Raw genomic sequence first — 26,939 nt, 5'->3', positions numbered from 1 at the left:
TCCCTTCAAAACATTGAGCTCGGTAGTCCTTCAATTATGGAGCTATACAAGAATTCGGAAAACGAAATGTGTCGGACGTGTACAAGAATCTAGTCTGATTCGAGAGGAACAGACTAGAGCAACCCTATTCAAACAAGACGGTCAGCATATTAATTACTCTCCTTATCATTGTAATAGCAATGGTTACTGGTCTCTTGCCGCCACCCACCTAACCCACCTGCGCCATTAAAGCATTAATCTAAGCAAGTCTCAATCAGAAGAAAGTGCAGTTCGTTGAGTTCAAACTCTTGAACTAGCTTATACTCGTAAAGCTAACACAGGGAATTGAAGAATATACTTTAATTAAATGCTGTTCGGTCAAAGCAAGCACCTACTGTTTTTGCATGCATGCTTGGTCAACAACGGGTTGAAAATGTAAGAACTTTTTTACGAACATTATTAGGTTTAATGTGATTGAAATTCACTTCGGAGAATCCCATGATATGGGACTCATTATGCTGTTACCTTTTTACCAGCATGGTAATGCATTGTGGAACATGGTGAATATTTTGCGATGTAATTCGAACATAAGACATCACCTCTCGTAATAGTATCAGCAAGCTAGCTAGAAGCTCATTTGAACAGTAACAGAACTTACTATATATCACGTCCCCAATTGAGATATTTCAGAAATACTTCAAATAAAAAAAAAACGACTCAAATTCACAAAATAGTACCTCAAAACTTAAAATTTGGATTATCTTACATCAATAAACCAAACTATAAGCTTTTAATTATACAAACATAAATTCACAAAATAAGACCATTAATAGTTTTATATATTAAGATATATAATCAAAGATACTAAAAAATTAACTCTAAAATCACCAAGCAAAACTTTGCATTCTATTGAAAAATATTAAATAAATAAGAGGTGAATACCAACATTGTCATGCCAAGCATGCTAAAACATAAATATTACATATAGCTCCAAAATCAATTTATTTATTATATAAAAAGTAATGGTTCTTTTAAATATTCAAAATCAAAACAAGGTTGGTAATCATTCTCAAACTTTCAATAATTTACTTTAAAATCAAAAGTACCAAACAGTTGTAACAATTCCATTCTCAAATCCTGGACTATTCAATGCATTTCAGACACAAATGTGGAATCCATGGTTATATATAGTTAAAGTCAAATTCAAATTCAAATTTACAATTAATTTTTTCTTTTAAATAAAATGAACAATTTTCCATCTCAATTCTCAACCGGAATCACTTCCCTTTTTTTTTTAAGTGAAAATGAATATCTTTTAAATTTTAAATTAAAACTAAAAGGTAGTATCAATTCATATTTCTACTTGGATTTAAACAATATCACACCATCTTAACGATTTGCCTCGACCAAAAGGTAGAATCGTATCATCTCAGCGATTCTTTATAAAAAAAAAAAAGATATATAGGGCTTACTATCCAGAAAATAAGGGTTAAAAAACACATTTAAAAAAGATAAGACTCAAAGGTGTACTATATGGGAGATGAGGGTTCAAATACAAACTCAAAAAGAAAGATTTAGAGCTCAAATGTGCACTATCTATTAAATGAGAGTTCCAAGACATACTCAAAAGAAAAGATATATATAGTTCTCAAACACATATTATTTAGAAGATAAGTGTTCAAAGAAGTACTAAAAAAAGAGTTTAAAAACACATTATCTAGAATATAAAAGCACAAATGCACACTAAAAAAAAAAAAAAATAGAGCTGAAATACATGCTATATACAAAATTGAGATGTTCATGGATGTTTTCAGAAAGAAAGATAGAGATGCTGCCTAAAAAACTTTGCTGGGTTTTTCTAACATGATGGATCATATGACCTGAGGGAAGTAAAATCCGAAAAGGAAATTTTCAATTCAGTGCTACAAACAATTTAAAAAAATCCAATAAATTCATAGATTGTTTGTCTTTTTAGGTTTTGATCACACATGAACGAGATTGTGTGTTTAACACTTGCATTATCCAGAGGACTCTATTGCACACATGTCGAGCTTAAAATTTAAGAAGCTTTCATAAACAAAATTAATGAAATAAAAATATGATATTAAATAGTCGATGATGACGAGACTTCAACCTATGACTTTTAGATAAACTACTTCGTTTCTTTCCACGCAAATCAACCTTACGAGGGCAATATGTTTGAAGTTTCATTGTCATTCCTTTATTTTTAACCTTTTCTATCTTCCTGTTCTTACATATAACCAACCAGGTGGATGTTTTGTTGTGTTTGGATCGATGTAGAGTAATTTTTATTTGTATAACTTTTAAAAAAAAAATATTTTTAATATAAAAAATTAAAAAAATATTTTAAAAAATATCCTTCAACCACAACTAAGAACAATACTTTCTTTTTTTGGTTTTACGAAGATGACCAAAGTCTTCCAGTGGTACTACATCATCTATCAGATGCTGTTTCCCTCAAAATATCTGTAGAAAAAGCTTTATTCACTGAACATCAAGAAATCTTGTGCTGCTCTGCTCTTCGAGAAACATTAATTAACCGAACCATTAGCTAGCACCGACAGAGTTCATTTCCTAGCTGGCTACCAAAGTGGCAAAACCCCCACCGTTCTCCGCCATGGCAAAAGCCGTTTGCGAAAGACCATCACACCACCATACGACCCAACGAGTTTCCCTTCCAGTCACCATTCACCAAGTCATGTCTGTTGCTGAGCCGCCTGGGTCACGTGCAACCTACCACTAGCTAGGTACATTGGCTTGTGCCCGCGCCGCACGGTCCTCACGCCAAGTGTCTTGCAGCGTGAGTGACTCAGGGGTCTGAATTCTCTACACGTGTTAAAATGAAGGGGTCCCCACATGGCTTGTACCTAATCCTCCATGTGCAGAGGGCACTAGACGATAATCTTATTGGCTTATAGCAAGCTCTGATTGGCCCCACTTTGTGATAGAGACGTTGCTTAATTAAATGGTTTTATGACTTTTTGGTATTATAATTATAGAAATAAAAGTTATTAAAGAAAAGATAGATTCTCTCTTAAAAGTGTTGTCGCTTATGAGTTCGATCGAGAAAGGTTACAGGTGACACAAGATAAATCTAAAATGCTAGCATCCGTAGAATATCCATACAGTGTAAGGAAATTATCAATTTCAAACCCAATGCTGTAATAATTATTCAAATTTGTTCATAGCCATGTTGTTATGAATATTTATGACACAAAACCTAAATCACTCTGCATAATTTATAAAACGAACAAGAATTTTAACCTCTATTACTGAAAATGCCTTCATCTTTAAAATAAAATGAAATAAATCATTATAATAAAATAAATAAGGGCTAACCCATGTTGTTGATTCAGAGCTCGTTTGAAAACGCAGGTTAACTCATGTTTTTAAAAAATCAATTTTTTTATATATTTTAGATCGTTTTGATGCATTTCGGCATGAAAAACACTTTGAAAAGCAACCGCCACCACACTCCCGAACAGGCTCTCAGACAGGTATATAATTTGAGGTTTGGTATTGGTGAGCTCGATGAAAATTTTGATTTTTTTATCAAAATAAAATTTAATTCAAAGTTTTTTATAAAAAAATAAAGATTAAATCACCGGTGTCAAAGAACCAATTCAACTCAAATTATATTATGCTTAAATTTTATCAAATAAATGGAGATGATGAGATTCGAACTCGTGTCCGCTTGGTCATTAAGACTTTGATATCATGTCAAAAAATCAATTCAACTCAAAAACCTAAATTATTAAATAAAATTTCAAGATATAATTTATATTATTTTCTGTAAACCTAAATCAATTTACCCAATTTCTACCGTTTCTAAATCAACGAAACAACTTATTGGTTAATTTAGAATAACTACTTACCTCGTAATATTAAGAGAAATAGTTTATGAAAACCTTTTACCTTGGGATTTACGATAAGATGCACACCGACACTCTCTCTTTTTTTCTTTGTGCGTGCAGTTAAAAATAAACTATTCACATCAAAAACTAAAAAAGAAAATCATGAGAAATTAATTTCTAGCACCACTTCTTGAGTTGAAGATCGTCTTTTAATAATCATGCTAATGCGTCTAGCTAGCCCCAATATCAGAATCATAAGCAGTTACTAATCTACATCTTTAACCACTGATCAACTTCACCACCAATGCATGAAAACCGTGGAGTAATTCAGGGTTAAAAGTTTAGGATCTCAGCATGGAGAGTGATCCTGTATTCTTCCATGGAAAACACTAAAACTGTTTATGATTCGGAAAACTTCACGCAGGAATGTAAAGTTCGGGGTGTAAAGAACATGGGAAGGGTGATTGAGCGGTATATAATTGGCTGCGTTTATCGATTACTTACCGAACAAGTTCTTCGATGTCTCAGTTAATTAAATAGCGAAAGGGGTCGGATTTATATATGGTTAGATATATCTAACCGAGTGAAAAGGCAACGATTAAAGAATAAAAATACACAAGCACCAGTATACGCGGTAAGATTCATTGAATTAAGAAGATACCTTTTGTTTTTCTTTTTGCAATTTTGTCGTAAACGGGATATTAATATACTAAGGAGCTTTGTCTGGTTCATACTCAAAGAACTCCAAGAACTTTGTATAAAAAATTGAGTTAAATTAATGTTCATGGGGGACTGCATGTATAATGCAATAATTATCATTGCCCACCATTGCACTGCACCTTACAAGCATACTACCTCCTCCCATAAGCGCTTGATTGAGGAATGATGACATAATTTATTGTAGATATGCCATCATTAATAGTTAATCTAACGATTTAGGTTGAAGGAGTATGATGTTTGCATGTTGAACATATGAGTGATATTGACCCCCGTTTCAATGCTCAAAATTAGGGAGACACTAACCTCAAGTTATGATCTCCATGAAACACATATATATGAGTACCCAAAGCTCAAGTATAGCTTGCATAAATTCAAACTCAGAACTATCATGCGGCTCAATGCTTTCCTAAAATATATACAAATATCGATTTAGATCCTTAAAGCCTTGATGGCTTATAATATAGGTTATTCTGTAGAATTTAGTAGTTCTAAATAGTCGGTTATGGATCTATCATAATTAAATTATACAAAAAAACTTAGCATATTATGGACCAACAAGACAAAGTTAAGTCCAACAAGCAAATTATTTACACCAAGACATTGTTGCCACCCGAGACGCGAGGATCTAAGCCGTGTGGAAATGCAATGCAGCAAGAAGTTCTTATTATTATTATATTATTATTATTATTATTATTGTTTTTGTTTTTGTTTTTTTTAATAAATAGCTAGACAATCCTTTAAGTTCTTCCACATAAATGTGAGAGACATCATTGACATAAATGTGAAATTAAGGCAACATGGAGCAAGAAGAAAACGAACCCCAATCCATGATCCTTAATGCTTTTTCTAGGGAAAAAATATATTGCATGTTTTTTTTTTCTTATAGGGTTTGTAGTTTCTTGTTAATGTGTGTATTGTACACACTGACAATATATTGTAGTATTTGTGATGTGTCAAATATTTAAGCAGACTGCATAATAATTCCTTCAGGGTTAGTGGTTATGTTTCTGTGCGAGTTTAAAAATTAATTAAGAATTATTAATTAATGCAAAAAAACAACCAATAAAGGATTAATAATTTTAGAGACTCAATCAAGAAATATTTATCTTTAAGAACTCGATTGAGAAGTAGATGTTGTATTTGTTAGAGCAATTTACATAGAGATCCAAGTAGCTATGGCTTGTTACTAAAGTTTAGGTGGTGACTCAATATTTCTGTTTTATGTTAATAATGATCCCTAGAAATCAGGGACTGACCTATTCCTTTGGCTATGATCCACGTTGGTGTGGATTAGCATTGCATTGCTTTTTTCTTATCCTCTGTAAAGCTATATATAGTCACTTTGATAATGAATAAAGACAGACTTTTCCTCCTAAAAAACTAAGTTTCAACATTTGGTATCAAAGCCAAGTTATTTTATTTTTCACATCTTGTAGCCGTAGCTAAAGATGACAAGTAAAGGCAATTTCATTCAGCCAACAATTCCTCGATTTGTGGGGCACTATGATTATTGGAGCATGCTGATGGAGAATTTTCTTCGCTTCAACGAATACTGGCACGTAGTTGAAACTAGACTTTTTGCTGCAGCAGAGGATACTGATCTCTCAAATGAACAACAGAAGGCTCTAGCAAATCAAAGATTGAAAGACTTGCGAGCAAAAAATTATCTCTTTCAAGCCATTGATCGTTCAATCCTTAAGACTATCTTGGATAAGGAAACTTCGAAGGGAATCTGGGATTCTATGAAGAAAAAGTTTCAAGGGAATGCAAGGGTCAAACATGCATAGTTGCAGGCCCTTCACAAGGATTTTGAAATCCTTCACATGAAGGATGGTAAGACCGTCTCGTTTCTTGGTGAAATGATGAATGATGTTACTGTTATTGAAAAGATCATGCGTTCTATGATTTCAAAATTTGATTATGTTGTTTGCTCCATTGAGGAGTCCAAATACTTGGACACCATGTCCATTAATGAATTACAAAGTAGTCTATTGGTTCATGAGCAGCGCATGCATAGTCATGTTGTGGAAGAGCAAGCATTGAAGATTACCCATGACACAATTGTGGCAAACTAGGTCGTAGTAGTAGTGTTTTTCGAGGAAAGGGACGTGGGCATGGGAGACAAGGTTTTGACAAATCTCTTATTAAATGTTTTTATTGTCATGACCTTGGTCATTTTCAGTATGAATGTCCAAAAAAGGGCAAAGAAAAGGAATCATAAGCTTATTATGTTGAAACCGACGAACCGTTGTTGCTTATGGCATATGTTGATAATGCAGAGAAGATGAAACATGAGAAAGAGTCAAGAGACTATTTTTTGGAACCTGATACTCTTGAAGTTGATAAATGCACAACTAGATGAAACAACATGGTTTTTAGACTCGAGATGTAGTAATCATATGTTCGGACACAAAGATTTTTTTTCAGAACTGGATGAGAGCTTTCGCAAGTTAGTCAAGCTCGGCGACAACTCCAGCATTGATGTAATGGGAAAAGGTCGTATTCATCTTCAAGTTAATCATGTTTCGCAAGTTATTTCAGAGGTATTTTATATTCCTGAATTGAAGAACAATCTATTAAGCATTGGTCAATTATAGGAAAAAGGTTTGGCCATTTTGTTTCGATATAATAAATGTAAGGTGTACCATCCCAAGAGAGGTCTTATTATCGAAACAACCATAACTCTTAATAGGATGTCTATCCTTCTTGCCAAGATTCAACTTCTTGACCAGCATTGTTTTCTAACTCCAACACGGAATTTAGATTATCTCTAGCACTGTCAGTATGGTCATTTGAGCTTTGGCGGCCTCAAAACTCTACAACAAAAGTAAATGGTTCATGGGTTGCCACAACTGCAATGTTCCAGTCTATTATACGAAGATTGTGTGTTGAGCAAACAACATAGAAATTCATTTCCACGAGAAAGTATGTGGAGAGCATCACAACCACTTCAACTCCTTCATGCGGCCATACATGGGCTAATTTCTCTTATCTCCAACAGTCACAAAAGGAATTTTTTAACTTTTATTGATGATTTTAGTAGGAAACTATGGGTCTTTTTCTTAATAGAAAAGTCAGATGCTTTCAAACGGTTTCAACTTTTCAAAACAAAGGTTGAGAAAAAAATCGGCACTAGCATCAGGGGTTTGCGAACTGATAGAGACGGGGAATTCACATCAAGTGAGTTCTTTGAGTTTTGTGAAACTAATGGAATCCATCATCAACTTACCGCAGCTTACACTTCTCAGCAAAATGGAGTGGCAGGGAGGAAAAATCGCACAATTATGAATATGGTTCGAAGCTTGCTCACCAGTAGACAAGTTCCTAAAACCTTTTGGCCCGCGGCTTTCAACTGGGTAGTACATATTCTTAACAGAAGTCCAATGCTTGCAGTCCAAAATAAAACTCCAGAAGAGGCATGAAGTGGCATTAAACCGTTTGTTGCTCATTTTCGAGTGTTTGGATGTGTTTCTTATGCTCATATCCCGGATAACAAACGCACCAAATTGGACAGTAAAAGCTTGAAATATGTTTTGCTAGGAATTAGCGAGGAGTTCAAGGCATACCGCTTGTATGATCCCCTTTCTCAAAAGATACTTATCAGTCGTGATGTTATCTTTTAAAAAAGGACAGTTGGCCCTAGAGTGAAGATCATGTGCGGCAATTCAAGCATCTCTTGAGTGGGGGGATATAGATGAAGACAACAACAATACTATCTAGGATTAAGCTATAGGCAACAAATTGGGTGGGATTGGTCATGCAAAAAATAATACCAGTGGATCCATTAGTACCGATCATCATAGTGGCTTTCAAGAGGAGAATTATCGTGGTGGCTTTTAAAAGAAGGATTTAGAGCAGCATCAAACAATCAACGCACATACAGCTGCTTACCATTTAGAGCAGCATTAAACAATCAACGCATATACAACTGCTGACCATCTTTCCAGTCCTGTTGAAAGGCGTTCTCGACACCCTCTAGTATGGATACATGACTATGACAGTGGGGAAGGCTTCTCTGATTAGGATCATCAAGGTAATTTTGCTTTATTTGTTGATGTAAACCTTTTATCCTATGAGGATGCAGCTCGATGTAACAAATAGAGATGTGCCATGGAATATGAAATTGCAGCCATTAAAAAAAACAATACATGGGACCTCATTGATCTTCCTCGTGGTGCAACAATAGTTGGGGTGAAATGGATATATAAGACTAAGCTAAATGAACATGGAGAAGTCGACAAAATACAAGGCTCGCCTTGTCACCAAAGGGTACACGTAACAACATGGGGTGGATTACATGGAGGTATTTGCTCCTGTGGCTCGCATGGATACTATACGGCTGGTGCTCGCTTTAGCAACTCAAAATAGGTAGTCTCTGTTTCAGTTAGATGTCAAGTCTGCTTTTCTTCATGGTGAGTTAAATGAGGAGGTGTATGTTGAGCAACCTCTTGGTTATATAGTAAAAGAAGCAGAAAGCAAGGTGTATCACTTACGAAGAGCTTTATATGGTTTGAAACAAGCTCCACGAGCATGGTACAGCCGCATTGAAGCCTATTTTCTGAAGGAAGAATTTGAGAAATGTCCTTAGGAACATACTTTGTTCATCAAGAAATCTTCACAGGATACCTTATTGTTTGTGTGCCTTTATGTAGATGAACTCATCTATACTGGAAATGATGACACATTGTTAAGCTCTATTAAACATTCCATGATGAAGGAATTTGATATGATGGATCTTGGAAGAATGCGGTATTTTCTTGGTTTAGAAGTGCTACAACGAGCTGATGGTATTTTATTTGCCAAAAGAAATATGCCTAGGAGGTGTTGGAACATTTTAATATGGCTGGGTGTAATGCCGTATATAATCCTATTGTTCCAGGATTCAAGTTAGTTACAGACTCTGCTGGCATGGCAGTAGATAGCACATTGTACATGTAAATGGTAGGCAATTTAATGTATTTGACATCTACCAGACCTGACATTATGTTTGTTGTTAATCTGCATAGTAGGTATTTGGCACATCCTACAGAAATTCACATTCAAGCTGTTAAGAGAGTACTCCGATATATCAAGGGGACACTTACATATGGAATTTTTTATAAACAATGTGGTAATGAGGAGCTTCTTGCCTACATTGATAGTGATTATGCAGGAGATTTGGAGGACAGGAAAAGTACATCGGGTTTCTTGTTTTTTCTAAGCGCTGGAGCTATATCTTGGTCTTCAAAGAAGCAACTTGTCATCACACTCTCCACCACTGAAGCTGAGTTCATTGTTGTTGCCTCCTGTGCCTGTTAGACTGTATGCTTGAGAAGAATGTTAGAAAAACTTACTCATGTCTCTACTGGGACCACGATGATATATTGTGATAATAGTTCTACTATTAAACTCTCCAAAAATCCTATTATGCATGGTCGAAGCAAACATATTGATGTTCGTTTTCATTTCCTTCATGATCTGACTCGAGATGGAGTAGTAACACTACTGCACTGTCATTCTCAAGAGCAACTAGCTGATATCATGACCAAACCGTTGACATGAGTTGTTTTTGAGAAGCTGCGTATGTTGCTGGGTGTTTGTGAAGATCCAGGAGTAAACTGAAGACAATATCATCAGTTTAAGGGAGGGAATGTTACTAAAGTTTAGGTGTAGACTCGGTATTTATGTTTTTTGTTAATAATGATCCATAGAAATCAGGGACTCACCTATTTCTTTAGCTATGATCCACGTTAATGTGGATTAGCATTGCATTTGCTTTTCTGTTATCCTATGTATGGCTATATATAATCACTTTGATAATGAATAAAGACAGATTTTTCCTCCTGGAAACCTAAGTTTCAACATGGCTGACCCTTTGCTTGAAAGATCTTGGCAGTAGCCCCTAGGCAAGTAGAGGTCACGAAGAATATATGATAACTAGTTTTTCTTATATTTTCCTACATCTGTTCATAATTTATCACGGTTATTAAACCCGGCCCGGCCCGGCGGGTCGACCCGGGACCCGATCGACCCGGTCGCTGGACGGTCCGGGTTTAATAAAAGACCGGCTGTGGCAACAGCCCGGCCAAACCCGGGCGACCCAGGCGAACCCGGACGTGACCTGGTTTTTTTTTTTTTTCAAATGTGGGATTTGAAACCCATTAGTATATATACTCTATGTTTCCAAGAAAAAAATTATGTTTTTTCAATGTGGAACAAAAAACCTTTTGGTTTAAATATTTCAACTTAAAAGGATAATATAGTATCTTTTCAATGTGGGATTTGAAGCCCTTTCATATATATACTCTATGTTCCCATGAAAAAAGTTATGTTTTTTCAATGTGGGATTTGAAACCCATTAGTATATATACTCTATGTTTCCAATAAAAAAATTATGTTTTTTCAATGTGGGATAAAAAACGTTTTTAGTTTAAATACTTTAACTTAAAAGCTTAACATAATATCTTTTTAAAATGAGATCAAAAAAATTTTAAAATATTCTTTTAAACTTCATAATATGTATAATCTATATTTACATGGATTTTTTCATATGAAATATTAAAACTTTAATTTTTTTTTTAATTTTTTCAGGTTGACCCATGAAACCAGGAACCTGACTCCTTAGTCGGGTCACCCCGGACCGGGTTTAATAACTATGTAATTTATAAGTAGTTCTGGCCTATAATAATGGTTAAATGATCATTGATTGATCACAGAAACATGTCCTGGTATCCTGGGGCCAAGCAATCCTACTTTACTAGGGATGATATCATAGCAGCATATATAACAGGAATCACCGGGTATGCTGGCTGCAGTGGAGGAGCCCTAGTACCACATTGCAGGAATGGAAGCGCCATTAAAAAGTGCTTATGTCCCTATCATTTCCAACGCACTTTAGCTGTTACTAGTTACATGACCCGCGCGATGCCGCGGGTAAATGATTTTTGCATAAAAAATATAAAAAAAAGTTAAGAACTAAAAGTATTAGGTCTTTTTGCAAAGCTATACCCAAGAATCTTAGGTGTGGCTGCAACGCCTGACCCAAGAGTAATATTTATAATATTAATAATAACATTAAACTTGCATGACCCAAGAATCTTGGGTGTGGTTGTAAGGTCGTGTCATAAAAGTGTGTTAATTAAATAGATTAATTAAAAAGAAAAAAAACCAAAAGGAAGAAAAAAATTAATGAAGAAAAAGAAAAAAAATCTGAATTAACTAGGTTAACCCTTCAAACCAGGTTAACCCGTTAAACCTTGAATTCGTGTCGTGAAAGTTTGATAACTAAATAGAAAAAAAAATTGACAGGTTAACACAAAATTAACTGGGCTAACCCGTCAAACCAGGTTAATCCGTCAAACCCGGGATCCGTGTCATGAAAGTTTGATAACTAAATTAAACGAAAAAAATTAATTAAAAAGGAAAAAAAACAAACAAAAAGGCATCAGCCTTTTCACTGTGGACTCAGTATGCAGTCTACAGTTAAAGACATAAAAACAGCAAAAAAGCAAAAAGAAAAAAAAACTAAAAGCATCAATCGATAACTAAATAGAAAAAAAATTTAATATTGATGAACTAAATTAAATAAAAAAATATTAAATAAAAAAAACAATAAAAGAAAAAAAAACTTATAAGAAGAAAAAAATTAATGAAGAAAAAGAAAAAAAAAATCTAAATTAACTGGGTTAACCCGTCAAACCTGAGATCCGTGTCATGAAAGTCTGATAACTAAATAGAAAAAAAATTTAATATCAACAAACTAAATAAAAAAATTAATTAAAAAGAAAAAAAAAAAGACATCAGCCTTTTCACTATGGACTGCACTGTGCAGTCCACAGTGAAAGGCATAAAAAAAAGAAAAAAAACAAAAACTAAAGGCTTTAGCCTTTTCACTGTGGACTGCATATAATATTAAAAGATGAAATTGGAAGAGCAAAACTAATGAGGAAAAGGAAAAAAAATCTGAATCAACCGGGTTAATCCGTCAAATCAGGTTAACATGTCAAACCTGAAATTCGTGTCATGAAAGTGTGATAACTAAATAGAAAAAAGATTTATTATTAATGAAATAAATTAAAAAAAAAAGATTAATTAAAAAGGAAAAAGCAAAGAGAAAAATAAATCTACAGGAAGAAAAAAAAACTAATCAAGAAAAAGAAAAACAATCTGAATAAACTGGGTTAACCCGTCAAACCTGGGATCCATGTCATGAAAGTCTGATAATTAAATAGAAAAAATTTAATATTAAGAAACTAAATTTAAAAAATAATTAAAAAAAAGACAAAAAAAAACTAAAGGCATTAGTTTTTTCACTGTGAACTGTACTGTGCAATCCACAGTAAAAAACTTAAAAAGAAAAAGAGAAAAAAAACAAAGGCACACGCCATGGGTTAAATTTTTTTTCTTGGATAAAAAATATCAAAAAATGCTAAGATCTAAAAGTGTTAGGTTTTTCTGAAAGATATGCCCAAAAGCCTTTAGTTTAGTTGCAACACTTGACCCAAGAATAATATTTATAATATTAATAATAATATTAAACTTACATGACTCAAGTTTAAGTGAGTCTGGCTGCAAGGTTGTGTCATAAAAGTGTGATAATTAAATAGATTAATTAAAAAAACAAAGAAAAAAAAACAACAGGAAGAAAAAAACTAATGAAGAAAAAGAAAAGAATCTGAATTAACTGGGTTAGCCCTTCAAACCAGGTTAACCCGTCAAATCTAGGATTCGCGTCATAAAAATTTGATAACTAAATATAAAAACAAATTGACGGGTTAACCCGTCAAGCCCGGGATACGTGTCATGAAAGTCTGATAATTAAATAGAAAGAAATTTAACATTAAATAACTAAACTAAACGAAAAAAATTAATTAAAAAGAAAAAAACAAAAAACAAATTCCGAGTTAACTCGTCAAACTTTAAAAAAAGCAAAAAAAAAAATTCGGGTTAACTCGTCAAACCAGGTTAACCCGTCAAACCCGAGATCCGTGTTATGAAAGTTTGATAACTAAAAAAAAATTAACATTAACAAACTAAATTAAACAAAAAAATTCATAAAACAAAAAACACAAAGAAAAAAAGCAAAAAAAAAAAACCCATAAAGGCATAAAAAGCAAAAACAGAAAAAAAAAATTAAAAACGAAAAAAAAACAGCTTTAGTATATGTTATTAATTAAAAAGAAAAAAAGCAAAAAAAAAAAAATTGAGTTAACTCGTCAAACCAGGTTAACCAGTCAAACCCGGGATCCGTGTCATGAAAATCTGATAACTAAATAAAAAAATTAACATTAACAAACTAAATTAAACAAAAAAAAATTCATTAAAAGAAAAAAACACAAAGAAAAAAGAAAAAAAACTCATATAGGCATAGAAAAAGAAAAAAAATGAAAATAAAAAAATAATAATAATTAAAAAAATTACTCAGCGTTTTACTGTGAACTTGCACAGTAAAACACTCACAGCTTTAGTTTATTGTTAATTATTTATAGAGCTTAGTGTGTCGAAAGCTACAAATTAGAATAGTGTAAGAATAGATTATAAGTCAACTATTATATGGTTGATTTCAGTTTTCTCGGGCAGTTCACAAGCCAATCTAGGACAGTCCCGCCCCTATGAGAAATGCTTCGCCGAAAAAAACAATAATCCGAAAGTACTCATTATTTTAAGCTTCGTAAAACATTTCATTAAATTAATCAATACATCCTTACTATGCTGCTGACTCTCCAGTTAATTTTACCTAGACATTCCGCTTTAGATTCCCTCGAAAATAAATAAACATTTTTTTTGTCCAGATAAGAAAGAGCCCATCAAATAAGGTTGAAGTCCAGACCGGTTCCTCAGCTAAGAAAATTCTATCATATACATTTTCTCGATTGTTTTTTGTAAAAAGATTTTTCTAGAATTTATGTAGGCAAATGTTGAAAAACTCCGAACAAGTATAAATCGGTCTATTTAACTAAATGCCCATCTTCTTTCATCTGATTATTCATAATTAATATATATAGTCAACCAACTACTAATCGTTGAAAATTAATTATTGTCGGTGTTTGATTTAAAATTTTACTGAATGTAATAGAAATTCTAGAATAATATTCAAGAAAGCTAGCAAAATTATTATTATTATTATTATTATTATATATATGCGCACACGCAAAGAAATCAAGCTAGCCCTCCCATCATGATTCATGGACTCTCCAAGAATTTCACATCTCCTCCTGACTGCATGCGAAGGGTAAACCAACTACGTACTTCACAAGGCAATGATTTCAAATCTTGATGTTCACGTTTAAAAAATTGCACATGAACACCAGGATTCATCTATCATAATATTTAGGAAGTAATATGATGACGGGCCATGAAAGGAGGTAAGAAGTAAATCAACGGTGAACGGTGATGAGAGGTTATTTCCATCATGAAACATGGAGAAACCATAATTCATTGACCAAAGAAGCCGTGGAGGGAAATTTGGTTTAAAAAAAAGGAAAGGGTGTGCAAGGAAAATCCTTACATGCAAAACCGCGTAAAAGAACATGTTAGGAGAAAATAAATAAACATTTTAAAAATACAAAATGTAACTGGATTTACTCATTGAATATAAATATATACAGGAGAAAAGGAGAGCGTGAATAGTTTAAGCAAGAGACAGAGGCCCTGAAAGAGTGGGTGGGTTTTAAAGCAAATTTAATATTACATAGAGGGCAGAAACTGAAAGTGGAATCTGTTTTCTCTAATTGGAAGATTTGTTTTTTCTTTGTCATTATTTGAATTTTTCTTTTTTTTCCTTTGATGTTGATTGGATTTTCTTGAACTTTATGAGAAAGCCATCCACATGTTTTGTCTTTATGTGTACCTCATTGTTCTATAAATGAGTCACTGATCACTTTTGTTGAAGCCCCCCCCCCCCCCCCCCCCCCAGGTGCCTTAGCCTTTTCTTTTCTTTTCTTTTCTGGTTTCTTTTTTTCTCTCAAGACTTGAGAAAGTAAAAATGGAGGAGTTGAGTTCTATGTGGGGTTTTGAAGAGGTGGGTTCTTTCTGCTCTTTGTTTCCTCTTCTTGGGTCTTGCTTGGTCTGGCATTTAAGCCCTTTCGTGTTCTGTTATGTGTACTATGTACAGTGTGTTATATATTGTGTGATGTTCAATGTGTTTTATTTATGGGGTCTCGAGTCTAAACTTCAGTTCATTTCTCTCCTCATTACCGGTCCCATGATGACGTCCATGAATTTTCTAATGACTCCGCCTTGTTGGTATGATTTATTTCTGTTTTAAAGCCTTCATGGTAGTTGTTCTGTGTCTTGTATGCTGTTACTGCTTACTATTCGCTTGCAAAAGTGTAGTAATCGGCTTGAATGAGCAACCTTAATTTGATGGCATTTTCTTTCTTTCTTTTCTTACATGGTATACTTGTAAGTGTTTTTTGGTTTCGTAAAAGAAGTGGTCCTCGTTTTGCACTATTTTTTTCCCCTTCCTTTTTGTTTGCTCGGTGAAGAATTTGGACTTGTAAAACATGCCTCGGGTTGAAACTTAAGAGTCGAGACTTGTCTGTATTGATGTAAACTTGAGATGTTTCATGGCACAAGTTACGGGGACCAATATCTTTTAAACGATAGGTTTGTTTGGTGCACTCTTTCTCTCATTGGTTTTCTCTTTCCCTTTTCGAGTTCAATAGATTCACCCTATTTGACTTGAAGGACTTGTGATCCGCATGGGCCCAGATTGAGATTATACTGTTTTTCTTACCATGGAAATTCTTGTTCATCAATTGGATTCATTTGGAATTTCTGTCTCTGCCTACTAGGATTCTGTGATTTTTGCATTGGCTTGTTTGGTGTAGACTCCTGTACCACTTGAAGCTAAGGTATCGATGTTGATTTCTGAGTTTCTTCGAAACCAAGGCTTCAATTTTTGTCGCGTTGCCCTATTGATTTTACTTATGAAAATATCAAGTCTGTATTATTACTCTATCCATATCTCGTATCTGTATTTTGAAGTTGCCAAGCCATATTTTATTGAATTCTTGTGCTCATAACAAAACTAATTAACTTGTATTGAGTTGAATTTGCAGAGCTTTGAATTGAAGCAGAAGCTGGTATACACCACCATTGAATTAGATTCACTGAAAGTTGAAGCAAATGAAGGACTGAGGAAGCACAAGGAGGATGTTAAGCAATTAATTAATCTCCTAAAGATTGCTTACCAAGAAAGAGACGAGGCCAAAGGTCAACTGCAAAAACTGCTCAACAAACTTATGCTTTTCAGTACTTCTGAATTACTGCCCATTCTTCCTCAAGCACAACCGGAAAGCCCCCTTGTGATTCCTGCTAAAGCAAATTCCAGTATAACTGAATCCAACAGTCTATCTGATACGTATAATCATCAATCACATGGCTCCTCCCCTGTGGAGTCCTTAATTGATGCAGTTACTTCACCAGATTTCTCCAGCATTAACATGGCAGAATCAAGTCACATGGGCTTTGTGAATAAGGCCTTGGTTCAAGAATATGATGGCTCTATACCAACAGGTTTAGTGGCTTCAGCAATGGCCAAGATTGATCCGGCCGATATTGTAATTGATAATTTTGTCAAAGGAAAAGTCTTACCACAGAGGGGAAAACTGTTGCAGGCTGTGATGGAGACTGGTCCTCTTCTTCAAACACTTCTTCTTGCAGGTCCACTTCCGCGGTGGAGAAATCCGCCTCCGCTGCAGCAGTTCAAGATTCCTGTTTCTTTTAACGGTTTTGAAACTCCAAACCTCACAGCAAATTCAAGCTGCCTTGCTCAACAACCATTTCCTTCCCCGTCAAATATTGGGTTGTCTCGTGGATCTTCCCAAATGTGTTCAGCTTCCATGTTAGATTTTGCTACTTGTGCTTCTGGTTCAGGTATAGGCAATGGATGTTTGTTAAGTTCTGGTGATATGCATCAAATTCCAGCTAGGAAGCGGCAAAGATTTCAATGAGAATGTGGCACTTGGTTCCTTTTTTCTTTTCTTTTTTGTAAAATCAAATTTCAGTGGTTAAGGGTGTAAATGAGATGTTTTGTTTCAGCGCTTGAATGATGTAACTAGTTAGCTTGGCTTATTTTCCTTTCTGTACATGAAATATTACATTTTCCTAATAGAAGAGGGTTTCAAAACAGTTTCGTTTTACTATGCCCTGAATACATTAGCATGAGAAAACATCATAGGATTTTGATCCTATTGTGTTTGGCCTTCAGGATCAGAGTAATGATCACAGGGACAGTCAAATTTCATAGTCTTCACCATTGACAAAATTAGGACCAGTCCAGAACAGTAGTTGTTTTCCATGAAGTGTTGGGTGCTCGTTCCTGCCCTAATAATATCTGGAAGTATATCACTGATAAGGGAAATAAAATCTTCGTGAGCTGCAGATTAATTGCCTTATCGTAACACCCACAGTAGACAACAACATAGTTCAGGATGTTCTGTTTCTGCTAAGCTTACATTTGTAAACAAAAAAGCTACTACCTGAAAAGTACACAGAAGAAAGATCGGTTGCTACTTTCACTAGCGTGGTTGTATTACGTAGTTGTGGAAACTGAAGCAGTAGCTAGTAATGGATGACCTTAAACACAATTTTGAACTCTGGCACAGTGTTAAAAGACCTGGTATTGCTGTGAAGTATATGATTTTTTTGCCATCACATTGCACATCTCCAGAAAATACTTTTTTATAAACATTTTCCAGCAAATACCGAGATACTAACCATATTGAAATGTTTAGTTCAACTTTTGGGTATCCTATGGCAGAAATATAGATCAGTCCTTGCTTGACTCGCTGCATGTATATTCCAGCACATTAAACAATACATTGATCTATTCCATGAGGTGCATTTGATCTATATATTAATTCCCATCCAAATGAAAAATACTGTACGGGTTTCTGTGTGTTCTACGCGAACCCATATCATCTTTCTGGCCTGCAAAGGAGGTGTGAAGCATCCATGAAGTTATTAGCCAAGAATCATCAAGGAGTGGAGGTTCATCTTTGTTTGAAGTGGCTTTGGATGGAAGCAAATTTAAAAGATTCTTTCCATATAGCAGTTTCAGGACACATAATCGAATATGCCAACAAAGATCACAGCAGAATGATATTATCAGTTCTGAGGAGTAAGTTAACGTCCAGGTCAAAACAGCCTTACAATGTTATATTAACCACTACATAGGAAGAAAATTGAAGCTTCCATAGGTTCTTTCAATACTTCATCCCAAGACATTTACAAGACTAGCAGAATCAGATCGAGATTCTGGCAACTAGCAGTTTGATGCTCAGCAGACAGCAAGAGTCAACAGGCTGTCCTTGACAATTCCATTCTCTTCCTTGAGTTGTAGTAGAAGGCTGGTGATTCAATTTATCGTGAAGCGTAAATGTGAATTCTACACCACTAGTAAATTTATATTTGGCAGAATCATTCTGATATTAAGATTGAATTTACAGGTCACAGGACATTTCACAAGTAGGTTTGATGGGCTTCTGCGCATGGAAAGTTTATACTGAAACATATGTGCTAGCTAGCCATGGACGGCATTAGAAAATGCTCAATTGTTCTCATTCTTCCATTTTCTTTGTGATAGTTAATTACTGTTTGCATAACTGTTTTATTGGTCATTCTCACAGAGGTGCAGCTGATAGAGTTATACATCTTGTTAAAGCTTGGTGATGCTAAAATAACACTGCTGAGTCTTGGCATTTGCAAAAATACACAATGGTTCCTCCAATGGATTGTGTTCCTTCAATAGAATGAGTTTTTATCGGTGGAATGAGTTTCTCCGTTAGGTTTCCTCTATTCAGTTCCTCTAATGGAATGAGTTTATCCATTGGATCCCTCCATTGAGTTTCTTCATTTGGTTTCCTCCATTAAATTCTTCCAATGGGTTCCTTCAATGGAATGAGTTTCTCCATTGAATTTCCTTCATTTGGTTTCCTCAATTGAATTTATCCATTGGATTTCTGTAATGGAATGAGCTTCTCCATTCGATTCCTCCATTAAATTCCTCCAATGGAATGAGTTTCTATCAATTTCCTTCAATGGAATGAGTTTCTCTAATAGAATGGATTTCTTCAATGGGTTCCTTCTATGAGTTCCTCGTAGCCACTAAAATTTTATGTATAAATTTCTTCATGGTTTCACTTTATTCTCATGAAGAATTTTCTAAGAATAAGTTACACTATGCTTTCCTTTTATATATTTAGAAATTATTTTTCAATCATTGTACATGCCTAGCTCTCTGGTATATTATTTAAGGTTTCCACCCTTCTTTTTATATAAAAATTTTTTGATGAAGTTGTCATGGTAACCGAATAATTTTACAAGTTTTTGTATATCAATATTACAAAAACTTAGAGGCTGTTGATGAATCTAAATTTAATGGGCTCAAAACCCCCTACAATAAAAAAAAATAGGTCCAAATGTTACCTGGACCCAACAACCATAGGTCTCGGGCAGTGCATTTGGGTTCATTTCCCGTCTCTAATGAGTTTAGGCAACTCACTTGAGACTAACATTTCCTCTGTAATTTTTCAAGACCTCTACATGGATTCTTTAATATTTTATATTGATTTATTACGTATTATTTTAAATGAAATACAACTCAAAACATCACAGAGATAAAATGACTCTTCAACCTCTCCTTCCCACAAAAAAACAAGATTCATAGGCTATAAATACCTCATGAGTCCTTCAAGCTCTAGGTTTATAATCTCTTCATTTTCAATATTTTTAACATATATATTTTTAGAGTTTATATTTTTAAAATATTATTGTATTTTTTCTCTCTAAAAAGATACTTACTTTAGCATATAATAGTCTTCAAATCTATAAAAGATGATATTTTGTAAGTATTAACTATCAGTCACCTTGACCTACTAGACAACAGGTACAAACTATCAGTCACCTTAATTAGAAAAAATAAATCAGATTGTTAGAACTAAGAAATTAACTGATTATTCAACACATAAACCTTACTTCTAAACTATTTGGATTTTTTTGGAATCTCATCACACATCATTTCAAATGTAGCTGCTCGGCATTCTCTGAATTTCTGATGCAGATTCTCAAGGCTGCCTGGATTGGAAATATTGGATTCAATCAAGCTGATCCATGCTAAGAGGTTTTTAGGGATGGAAAACTTCAGTTGCAAGAAGGGAACATGAGATGTTTCAAATTTTGTTTGCATAAATTTACTGCAAGATTCTGACATCTTGCTCTTAAACCTCACCTCTGAAAATGTGTCCTGCATCTGCCCCTGCATTTCCATAGAGAGGATATAAATGAGAGAGAACATGTATTGCCTTGATATCCATTAGTAGTGGACTAGTGATTAACAAATATATCTTCATACCATAATTTTAGTATCTTCTATTTAATTTTGACCATAGTTTTAAAATTAGCAGAACATTCGTTCATGTTCACATATTTCTCAGAAAAAAACTGACGGAACTTTGGTGTCATCTATACTCTCGCAGCTCATGTAAACACAGTGCTCTCAATCTTGTCAACTAATCTGTCCGCATCTGTGGCTACATAGATTTAATCGTTCTCTATCTGTTACTCATTAATTCCAAGAGTGGCTCTGTGGAGGCGAAGTTACACATGAATAAGCATCTCTAAAATGTCCAGCAACTCAGCTTCATTCAAAGCCTTCAGATACCATACCCTTCAATTCTAATATTGTAGTGTTCATCTGTAACTTAAGCATAGCATGTCTTCAAGTCCAACGCCAGCCCCAGGACATGAATTTGAACGGCAGTCACATAGGAATCCGTTTGTGCTTGTGCCAGTTGCTCTTGTTTGCATCATCATCCTCCTCTGGCTCATTTACTGCAAAATTCTAAAACGAATTTGGTGTGCAGTTGTTAGTGTAACTTTCTCTACAAACCAGGTTGATAGGAGACATCTAAATGAGATTTTCTTTGAAGATCCTTCAATGCATTTTCAGTGTCATGGACTCGAGCCCTCCATGACGCGCGCTCTCCCCATCGCTCAGTTTGAGAAGAAGAATAAAGAAGAATCAAGTCCAAGCAATAATGAATGTGCAGTATGCTTGGGTGAATTTCAAGAAGGAGAATGGCTGAAACATTTACCAAACTGTTGTCATGTCTTTCATACTGCTTGTATTGACACTTGGTTTCAGTCTCACACAAATTGTCCGCTTTGCAGATCACATGTCTTTAATCTCAGTCCCTGTCGTGATTTTTCTGTTTCTACGCACACACTGCTAGATATTCCAACGAGGGAAGAACTTTCCCAAGAAAGAGAAGCAAATTATCTAGCCCTACGCTCCCAGATCCTACAGAATTTAGCACTTGGACCTTAAGAAATAGGCAGTGGACGTGCTTCGTCGTGTTGATTGCAGAAATTTCAGTGTAAAATATTTTATAGAAAAAAAATATTTATTTTACATGTAAAATATTTTTTTTAAAAATATTTTATATGTAAATTATTTTTCATTGTTTAACTTAAAAAATATTTTTATTTTATATATAAATATTTTTCAATGATGTTGATAATGGTAACGGCGGTGGCTAAGTAGTCATAATAATGGTGGGGAAGATAGTAAGAATGTAAGATGGTGATGGAAGAGGAGAAGGAAATGGTGAAAAAAATAGTGGTGGAAGTGAGATAATGGTGGTGAAAAAGGAGATAGTGGTGAAGAAAAATATGGTGATTAACATGGTTAGATGATACTGTAATTAAATTACTATTTATAAAATATTTTATAAAATTTTATGAGTTTAAAATATTTTTCAAAATTAAATTTAAAGATTAATTATAAAATATTTTACATTGATCCTTTTTTTCTGGAAAATACACAGAAATAAAAAAAAATCAAAAAAATATTTTTATATAAATATTTTATGAAAAACAAAAGACCAAAAGGAACTTTAGAGTGCCTTTCATTTTAGGGAAATTAGATTAAACAGGTGAAAGCTGATGAAATTCTAAGAAAATCAGTATTTCCTAGGATATATGTAATGGAATGGAGATGAGTCCGCTGGGCAATCTGGGCAGCAAAACAGAGAACAACGTTCCATCTCTGACGGAGCCAAGTTAGCTGCAAATCAGCAGTGTTGGAGCCAACCTAAGATATATACATGTTACCATCTTTCCATTTTTTCTTTTTCCAAATCCTTCCTTACCCTGTTTCCTCCTTTAAACTTCTTCCATTGGCATTTCAAAAAAAAGCCAAGGACATTCAAATTTTGCTAAATTGACTTAGATCAGTGACTTTATTATGTAACAGTTGATTCAAGCTGAAAGCTGTAGAAACAATTGGGACACAAAATGTATCTCCTGGCACTGCAAATAGCAATATGAGAACCTAAACCAGAGAAAAAAAAAACAATCCTTCCTCCTATATATAAATTGTGGCTATACCTGATATGAAAATGCCAGATCACACAATTAATTATATAAAGGAGACATTGAAATGATCTAATATCTGAATGCATAGTTCAGACTCAATGGATAGAAACCTCAAGCCTACATGGTTGCTGGATCTCAATTACAGTTAAACACGAGATAAAATATAACCAGAAGTTCCACAAGTTCACAACTCCAAACTAATTTTGCAAATCTCTATCATTAATGTCACAACAAAACGGCCTTACTCTAGAATGGAATAGCAAAGACCAACTTCAAAAGCAGAGGGCAAGCACTTAAATGATTCCAATCTTGTTCGCCACATCCAATGCTGGTGTCAACCTAACATATGCCTTCTTGGTACCATCAGGCCTGCAGCAAAATCAATGAACTCAGAAAAGGGACTCAACATTTGCCAAAGGGAAGAAGATGAACAAGAAAAAGTTTCAAGCAACAAGTCTCATGGATCTGCCATGCATAAGAGTCCTGCCTTTTCCATGGCAGATGATAATTCGACCAAATTGCCAAGTATAACAAGCTACATCTAATAGAGATGTATCAGTGTGTTATAAATTACAGATGCAAAAAAAAGGCCATCTTATCAACATTTTCTAAATCGAATTGTAATAATCAATTATCTTTATAAGTGGTTCGATCAGACAATGTCATATATTGATGAAATTTGTTTTGACAACAAACCAGTAGAAGCTAAGGTTTTGTGCATGTGCTGGTAGGGGTAATAATTCCAGGTACGGTCTTATTCATAATTAACATAATGAAATTCAGAAAAACATCTAAGCAATTATTGACAAACACCATCTGCATGTGATTCAAAATAGTCAATCAACCACTTCTAAAAGAAAAGCATCATATTTTCTCAAGACCAAAAACATTAAAAAGAGAAATAAAGATTGAACCTGACTTGACAGCATACCTGATCAGGGTATTCACTTTCTTAGACTGAATGTCATACATATTCTTGACAGCATCCTAGATTTTCTTCTTGTCAGCACCTAAGTCAACTATGAAAACCAGGGTATTGTTGTCTTCAATCTTTTTCATTGCAGACTCAGTGGTGAGGGGATACTTTAAAATCTGATAATGATCAAGCTTGTTCCTTGGTGTAGCACTAATGCGAGGATATTTAGGATTCCTCTCCTTCTTCAATGTCCTAGGTCGATGAAATGTAACTTTAGTTCTGATCTTCTTTGTCTTCTTGAAGGTTGAACCTGACTTTACTGCTCTCGCAACCTTTATGGCCTATGACCTTGAGTCAGCCTTTTTCAAACTGTCTGTTGCGCATGTAGCATGCACACAAATGGTGAAGAAAAATAACGATCATGAGCAACACAAACAAACTAATCAAAACCCACCCTCAACTGCTATTTTTAATACATGCTGTTGAATGAAATCCTACTACACTAGCATACAAACCCATTAATCAGAACTACTCATGATTGCCAGGAATCGACTAGGGAAATAAAAAACATCATGCAATAGATTCATCGTATACAATAAAGAAGCCTGTTTCTGAAAACATTACAAAGGATGTCATTCATAGGTACACACCTCAGCAATACCCTAGCCTTGCTCTTTTTCAATAATTTCATCAGTACAAGATAAGAAATGCACATTAAAAACACAAGAAACATATTCCCGAGCTTAGATTTCTCTCGCCACTGAAAAAAACACTATCAGCAAGGCTTATTTTCATCTAACAACCCAAAAACAGATCCTCTTTATAACAACTTATTGCTCACTTTTCAGTCATTCTATCAAACAACTTGATATCATTTTCATTCATTAAAGTTTTCTTCTAACCGTTCACTTTTATTCTTTCTCTTTAAGTCATTAAACCAATAGTACAAAGTCATTAAACCAAAACATGAAACAAAAAAAACAAAACAATCTTCAAAATGTAATACTAAATAACCAATCAAAATTATGTGTGAATACTGAAATGGGATAAAATCATACCTTTAGCTGGTGCCATTGCCGCCCAAATCAACAACTTTAAACCCTAAAGAAAACCCAGAAAATAAAAGGGTTAATAACTCTTGTTTAAAAATATACGAGTGTTGGATATAGAGAGATAGATAAGAGAGACGACCTGTGGCTGGCGAAGCAGCAGAGTAGTGCCGTCTTTAGCTGAAATCAGTATTTCCTCTCTTACAAATCACTAGATTGCAGCAGTGAATTTTTTCTTAGTTTTTAATTTGATTCTTGAAATTTGATTCTTGAAATTTTTTTATACAATTGAGCTAAAATTAATATCCGATTACATATTTAAAAAAAAAATGATTGAAATAACAAATAGAAGATAAAAGTGAAAAAGTGATAAATCAAGTGGCGTCTTTGAATTTTATATGAAAAAATTATTTTGATCCCTTATATTTCTCGGTTTAAAGTGATAGGTTATTTTAATTTTCAGAAATTTAATTTTAGAACTCAAAGTTTTTATTATTATTATTATTCAGTTTTTTTTGTTAAAGGAAAGAGAATGCTACTAAATTTCGATGAAGAAAAAGAAAGTGATCATTAATAACGATTACAAACATCAAAATAGATGAAAATGATGTCAATGAATTTTTTTTAATGAGAAGAGTGTCACTTAGATAGTTTTTCTCCTTCTCCTTACCCGAAAAAACAGATCCGGTTATGGGAATGTTTTTGGATTCATGTTGATTTCGGGTTTTTGAGTTTTTTTTTTCTTTTAGGTTATGGATAGGTTTATCAAAGTGTTTGGAGTGTTTTTTAAGTGTTTTAGATCAAAAAATAAAAAAAATTAAATAAAAAAACCAACATCATGTTTTTCCGGTGACCAAGTCGCTAGATTCTTCGTCTGATATAATGTTTCAAAAACAATTGAGGCAGACAACAATTTGCTAGTTGTTGTTGATGATCTATTTTTGTATTTAGCTCAAAACTAAAAATATATATATATATATATATACAATTTCACCTTTTTTATCAATAATTTGTTTATGTTATCTCAGTCACACGCATCTAACATATTTTTTTCCTTTTAAAAAAATATTTCCTACAAAAGAATTCTTATGCACTTTATCATCGTGTAATTAAATGAAAAATAATCTTTGGTGTAAAAAATTTATTGAATCCAGTGGCATGCATGACTTACATCACGAGTTTACTTGGCTGACTTGAGTTCATTTAGGTTTTTTCTTTTAGTTAAGTACTATTTTTTACCACTTACATCTTTCAACATTGAGTTAATTAGAGATTAAGGTTTTTATTTTATTTTTTTCAAGATTATACTCTTGCATGTCAACCATCGACCTGAAAGCTATTTCAGGTTGTATAAATAAATAAAATTAATTTTTTTAAAACCAATAAAATTTTATTTCAGAATTTCTTTTAACAAAATCTAAAGCTTTGAATTACCCATCGATCCGCTGATTAACACGCCTAACTTATAATATGAGCTTTAAATCAAGTCAATAGTTTTTAAATGATTGTGTGTTCTAACAAAATTAAATTTTATGTAAGTTTATTTTTGTCATGATAGTAATAATAGCATGAGAGGTTGATGATTTGATGATGATATACTATGTTTATGATTTCCGGATATCATGGCATGATTTGTTAAGAAAGATTATTACGGTTCATCTTTAAAAGTTGTTTTTATGATTGTTTTGCGCATGGATTGAGTCAAGTCTTTTTCGATTTTCGGTAGAAAGTAGAAACACTGATGTGATCCTATATTTGCTGGCGGCGGGTTGGCACGTAGATGACGGGTCGGGCTTACAATTACCACCTCTAAAGGTGGGTCTAAAAATGAATGGGGAGTTTAAATCGTGGTTTGCATTGTGTTTTTAAAAAATTAAAATTTAATATTATTTATATGTTTTGGATCGTTTTTATGTGTTGATGTTAAAAATAATTTTTTAAAAATAATAAAAATTATTAGCATGTATTTCGGCACAAAAAGTTATTTGAAAAACAACCGTACCACACTGTCAAATATTCTCTAAAAAAGTAGTCTAGGGA

General features: G+C 33.8%; 1 protein-coding gene and 1 pseudogene across 1 annotated transcript; one reads left to right on the top strand and one right to left on the bottom strand.

Moving 5' to 3' along the window:
- Positions 1–15,461: 15,461 nt before the first annotated feature.
- On the top strand, positions 15,462–17,698 carry LOC7465133 (uncharacterized). Its single transcript, XM_006369446.3, has 2 exons — positions 15,462–15,573; positions 16,616–17,698. The coding sequence occupies exons 1-2, from the start codon at positions 15,538–15,540 to the stop codon at positions 17,507–17,509; spliced, it is 930 nt and encodes a 309-aa protein (XP_006369508.2). The 5' UTR covers positions 15,462–15,537; the 3' UTR covers positions 17,510–17,698.
- Positions 17,699–22,904: 5,206 nt separating this feature from the next.
- On the bottom strand, positions 22,905–25,266 carry LOC18095029 (60S ribosomal protein L23a-like; annotated as a pseudogene).
- Positions 25,267–26,939: the final 1,673 nt, after the last annotated feature.

This window comes from Populus trichocarpa, chromosome 1 (assembly GCF_000002775.5).
Source record: "Populus trichocarpa isolate Nisqually-1 chromosome 1, P.trichocarpa_v4.1, whole genome shotgun sequence".
Classification (NCBI taxonomy): Eukaryota; Viridiplantae; Streptophyta; class Magnoliopsida; order Malpighiales; family Salicaceae; genus Populus; species Populus trichocarpa.
This window is presented reverse-complemented; position numbering and strand designations above follow the sequence as displayed.

Bases quoted from the DNA above. Each gene is read 5' to 3' on its own strand.
- LOC7465133 (XM_006369446.3), top strand. From the start codon at position 15,538: ATGGAGGAGTTGAGTTCTATGTGGGGTTTTGAAGAG. The intron at 15,574-16,615 runs GTGGGTTCTTTC...TTGAATTTGCAG, and splicing joins CTATGTGGGGTTTTGAAGAG to AGCTTTGAATTGAAGCAGAA.